The sequence below is a fragment of the Argiope bruennichi genome, chromosome X1 (genome assembly GCF_947563725.1).
Source record: "Argiope bruennichi chromosome X1, qqArgBrue1.1, whole genome shotgun sequence".
Lineage (NCBI taxonomy): Eukaryota > Metazoa > Arthropoda > Arachnida > Araneae > Araneidae > Argiope > Argiope bruennichi.
The window spans coordinates 71,287,386-71,292,953 of NC_079162.1; the positions used below are offsets into that span (position 1 = coordinate 71,287,386).

The 5,568-nt window shown below is 36.0% G+C and overlaps 1 protein-coding gene across 1 annotated transcript; it reads right to left on the bottom strand.

Moving 5' to 3' along the window:
* Positions 1-1,526: 1,526 nt before the first annotated feature.
* On the bottom strand, positions 1,527-2,780 carry LOC129959280 (uncharacterized). Its single transcript, XM_056072102.1, has 2 exons — positions 2,754-2,780; positions 1,527-2,337 (listed from the first exon to the last, which is right to left on the bottom strand). Exon 2 carries the CDS (start codon positions 2,322-2,324, stop codon positions 1,527-1,529), a length of 798 nt encoding a protein of 265 aa, XP_055928077.1. The 5' UTR covers positions 2,325-2,337; positions 2,754-2,780.
* Between the last annotated feature and the right edge of the window lie 2,788 nt (positions 2,781-5,568).

The following is a 5,568-nucleotide window of genomic DNA, read 5'->3' on the forward strand; positions in this document are numbered from 1 at the left end:
TGCATTCGTGAAGACGTTAAATAAAAAAGAAATGAATTCCCGAATTATCCTGTATGGCACCATGTTGGCCATGTTGCGTCATTAATCACATGATGCTTTCCCGCCATTATTGGCAGACGAGAATCGGGTAGTGAGACTGCAAGACGTGCAGCTCACGCTCATGTATCTTTTTGTTTTATGTTGGTAATTTTTTGTCCTTTCTCCTTTAATCTTACTAAATACAGGGTGTTTCATAAATGATGGGAGTAACTTTAAGGGGTGATAGTACACATCAAGACGAGTAATAGTAAATAGGAAACCAAGTGTCCCAAACGTCTTCCGAAGGAGATAGGCGCCATCAAAGTTTAGGGCCCTAAATTTCAAATGATGATAAAAAACGGAAAAATTTATCGATTCATTTGCGGTTTTCGCTAAAATCATTCTTTAAATTAATATTTTCTTAAAAAATTTTTTTAAAGACAAAGTTTAAAAAATGCCGATAGAGGGCGCTCTAGACTTTGGAGTACCGAACAACTACTTTTTACCAGTATTTTTTTTTTATTATTATTTTGTTAAATGTTTACTAAAGCTTAAACTTTAACTTAAATTTTGAGCGCAAAATTGAAACCATCGGGAGCGGTTAAGTGGCGCAAATTTAACCGCGTTCAGTGGGTTAAATTTTAAACGCTTGTATCTAATGAGCAAAATAATAAATGACGAAGTAAACTTTAATAGGTGATAGTAAAACACCAAAACAATCAACTTTCATTAGAAAATGCATGATTTGAATTCAAACGCAAACGTGTTAGAACATCAAATTTTATCCATGCACGCGTTATAGCTGCAAGTTTCTGGAAGAACATGAAATTGTGATATGGGGAAGAAGAAGAACGCATATGCAAATTGTTATTAAGATAAAAGCCACTGACCGAGTGTGCAAGTGTAAATCACGGTAGAAACATAACGAAAGATGTTGCCCTTCACTAATCAAGAAAAGGCTGATATGCACTTCATCTACGGAACTGCAAATCGCTGCTTGAAATGAACAGTGGCATATTTGCAAAACACTACTTTTCAGGAGAGCGTTTCAAAGTTTTTGCACAATCGAATAAATTATTCCCGAATATATTATTAGCCACAGCGAAATATTTTGGTGGTAAAATAATTGTTTTTTACTGAACTACTTATACAGGTAAAGAAAAAATGCCTAAAATATTACTATTTAAGAAAGAAATGAAGATATGCCGTTGTTACGTAAGTATTATTATTAAATACTGAAGATAATTCTAGGCAACAATAAGGTAAGTTATTATTTAATTAATTGGAAATAAAATAAAAATAATTCATTTGAAACGTTTTAATATGGAAATAAAGTAGGTACAAACTAGTTACAAACTGTTATAAAAATCGGGTTAAAATAAAAATTGGGTTAAATAAACCCAATTGTCTCAAATGTTTTCTTGTTTTCCTCTGATTCTCTTTCTTGGGTTTCTTGGTCAAAAGCTTCGGTTTTTTGGCATCTGGTAGGGATAAAATATTATTATTGCTCATTTCATTGTCAGGGTTGTATGACGGATCATTTTCTTCGCCGTCAGACGCTGCAAAGGGTCTGGTGCCCCATCAGAATCTCTACCAGTCTTGTCCAATTCATTAACTCCATTCTCATTCATTTTGGTAACAGCAGTCTCATTTTCTTCGGTAACTTCATTTTCATTTATTTTGGTAACAGCAGTCTCATTTTCTTCGGTAACTTCATTTTCATTTATTTTGGTAACATCAGCCTCATTTTCTTCATTAACTCCATTCTCATTCATTTTGGTAACACTAGACTCATTTTCTTCGGAAATTTTATTCAAATTTATCTTGGTAATACTAGTACTAGTCTTATTAACTTTGGTAACTCCAGTCTCACTGGTTTCAGGAATTCCAGTCTCAGTCTTTTTAGAAACCCCATCAGTCTCATTCATTTCGTTAACTCCATTATTTACAATCTTAATATAATTCAAAGTGCCATCAGTATTAATTATTCCGGCATCTTCACAAAAGTCTTGCATCTCATTGCTATCATTGCATCTGTACTGCATTGGTTGTTCTGGTTGTAGTTCAAAATAATCGGGGTCCGGCAGGTTGTTTACCCATTCTTGTGTACCTAAAACCGTTGATGTAGAACCTATCGCTGTTGGTGACACTGGTGGCACAATTCGCCATTCATCCCTTGGTGATGGATCTGGTGACACAATTCGCCATTCATCCCTGTGTGATGGGCCTGGTGCTTCAGTAACGCCTTTTTCTATCATTTGGCGCTTTCTCGCCATCTGAAGAATTAACGCTGTCCGCCGTTTCATGATTCATGAAGAACTACAACAAACAAATAACAATAAAATTAAACAACTGCATGCAGAAGTCTGGACAATAGTCAATTGGATGAAGCAAAAAAGCTTTGAAATCAGTAAAGTCTTTAAAATAATGCAGAAAACAACACACTTATTTTGAAGTATTTTGATCTGGTTTTCTCCAAAATGAGGGAAACACCAGAACATCAACCAATACTCCAGTCTTTTTTTAAAAAAACTACAGTTAGCGGATTCTTACATTGAAGAAACACCGGCATATCAGCTCAAGTGACAGTTTTACTTTGAGTGAGAGATCAGTAGTTAGTCTCCCACTCGATGTAACACCGGCACATCAGCCGAAATGCCGATTTTATTTTCATAATACATAGTGAAACATAGAAGTAAAATGGTATTAAAGGTACTTATGCCGAATCAACTTACAGAGACATAGATGTTCCTCCTCCAAGCACTTCTTCAGAACTGACGCAATGGCGGCTGTGTCGTTGTTTACTAGGAGAAGCGCGCCAAAATACCAACTATTCACAACGACACTAGCGATTGCTCCGTGATATTTTGAAACTAGAGATATGCCGACATTACCACAAGAAAGAGTAAAAAAAAAAAAAATGAATTTTTTGATGTAATAAAAAAAAAATCGATTTTTGCAGATATGCCACTGTTCATTTCAAGCAGCGAAATGGGAATAGTGCAGGCGCGACGATTGTACGGAGAAAAATTTCCCAACAGGCGGTTGTCCAGTGATAAAACATTTGTGCGCTTGCACAGACAGTTGTGTGAGACAGGATCCTTTTTTGGTGCACGTTCAAATGCAGGCTGTGCGAAGTCTAACAGAACGGTTGCTGTGGAAGAAAAAATTCTGGATATGGTGGCTGATCATCCAAATACAAGCACGCGAGCAGTGGCTAGTCAAATTGAAGTATCACCCTCCACGACAGGCGAGTATTAAAGAATGAAAGTATGCATCCTTTTCATGTCCAACGAATCCAGGAACTGACTCAAAAGGATTTTCCTCGTCGAATGGATTTTGCTCGCTGGTATCTGCAGAAGAACACCCTAAATCTCGATTTTGGTGCAACTGTGCTTTTTACATATGAATGTACATTTACACGTGAGGGTACATTTAACATCCACAATTCCCACCAATGGGCAGATGTAAATCCACATGCATATCAGCGACGATTTTCCATAAATGTTTGGGCAGGAATAATTGGTGACCATCTACTTGGACCTTATCTTCTGCTAGAACGCCTGGATGGAAAAAAATATCTTACCTTTCTGCAACAGTTGCTGCCAGAAATGATGACAGATATTCCCCCTCGTATCCGGCGAGTAATGTGGTTCCAGCAGGATGGAGCACCAGCTCATTATGCGCCAGAGGTGCGAAATTATCTAAACGCAACCTTTCCAAATCAATGGATTGGGCGAGGTGGTCCTGTCCCTTGGCTAGCGCCATCGCCCGATCTTTCACATCTGGATTTCTTTTTGTGGGGGCACCTGAAGAGTCTTATGTATGAGACTCCTATTGAATCTGCAGAAGAACTCGGAGCCAGACTTCGGCCGCTGCAGGGGAGGTGCGCGATACTCCTGGCGTGTTTCAGAGGGTTCGTGAATCCCTTCTTCGCCGTTGTACCGCATGCATCGCCTCTAATGGTCTGTGTTTCGAACAGCTATTGAAATCATTTATAATTAAACTTTTTTTTTATAACGTAAATGTTCTTTGTTTTCTTTTTTGTCTCTTAAAACGAAATCTCTTTCAGCGCCCTCTATCACCTTCGTGTTAAAATTACGACTATGATTTCTTTGATGAATGTTGTTTGTTGTGGTGTTTTACTATCACCTATTAAAGTTTACTTCGTCATTTATTATTTTGCTCATTAGATACAAGCGTTTAAAATTTAACCCACTGAACGCGGTTAAATTTGCGCCACTTAACCGCTCCCGATGGTTTCAATTTTGCGCTCAAAATTTAAGTTAAAGTTTAAGCTTTAGTAAACATTTAACAAAATAATAAAAAAAAAATACTGGTAAAAAGTAGTTGTTCGGTACTCCAAAGTCTAGAGCGCCCTCTATCGGCATTTTTTAAACTTTGTCTTCAAAAAATTTTTTTAAGAAAATATTAATTTAAAGAATAATTTTAGCGAAAACCGCAAATGAATCGATCCATTTTTCCGTTTTTTATCATTTGAAATTTAGGGCCCTAAACTTTGATAGCGCCTATCTCCTTCGGAAGACGTTTGGGACACTTTGTTTCCTATTTACTATTACTCGTCTTGATGTGTACTATCACCCCTTAAAGTTACTCCCATCATTTATGAAACACCCTGTATATTCCTCCTATTAATGCTGGTCTTTGCCTTTCCCCACAATATCCTAACTTTCACTAAAAGAGAATAACCGCTTTAAAAGCATTTAGACTTAGATTTAAATGAACAAGCACTGAATAACTTGCCGCATTGTTATCCGTGGAATAAGTCTCGACTATTTCATTCAATACAGTCGTAATAAAGTAAAGAATATCTGACTTCATTCAAGTAATGCAATAGGTTTTCATACATTACACGCTCGAAGCATTTGGACAATTCAAAGTGATGATTGTAAGATAGCTTGTAATCTTAAAAATGCACGAATGCCTAAAGCGATAAATGGTTCTGACCAAAAAAAATTGCCTCAACAATTCCATCGTACTCTTCCTTAAAATATTTCCATAAAATAGACGCTGTAGAGACATAGGAATTATTGAAAAGGATAAGAAGCTTAGATATTCAATTTCTAATTCAGAAGAAATTGATGCAAAAAATATTGAAAAATCTTCCAATACTTCATCTAATATTAACAATTTCATTGAACTCTTGATAGAATTTGTGCAAGATAGTCGGTCAGAAGAGAGGAACTAAAGAACATAACAAATTCTAATAATCGGATTCGAATCTTACTTGAAAATTTTGACAGGCCTTTGATTATGCCATATAGTATTGGAAATAACACAAAAAAATATAGATTTGGAGCTCGATTTAAAAATGAATCAATCGGGAAATGGGCGAAAAAATCATCTATTCATATCACATATTCAATAATGATTTCGAATACGGTTCTTTTTTTTCAGAGACGCCAAAGGAAATTATTCAGAGGCGCAGAAATTTAAAAAAACCCCAATCATAGTGGCAATTTAATGCAAAAAGTCTTTTAAAATGCTTGTGCATACAATCTTGCAAAAAATGAAAATATGTGCATTAAA

Excerpts from the sequence above, each read along its gene's own strand:
- LOC129959280 (XM_056072102.1), bottom strand. The coding sequence starts at position 2,324 with ATGAAACGGCGGACAGCGTTAATTCTTCAGATGGCGAGAAAGCGCCAA.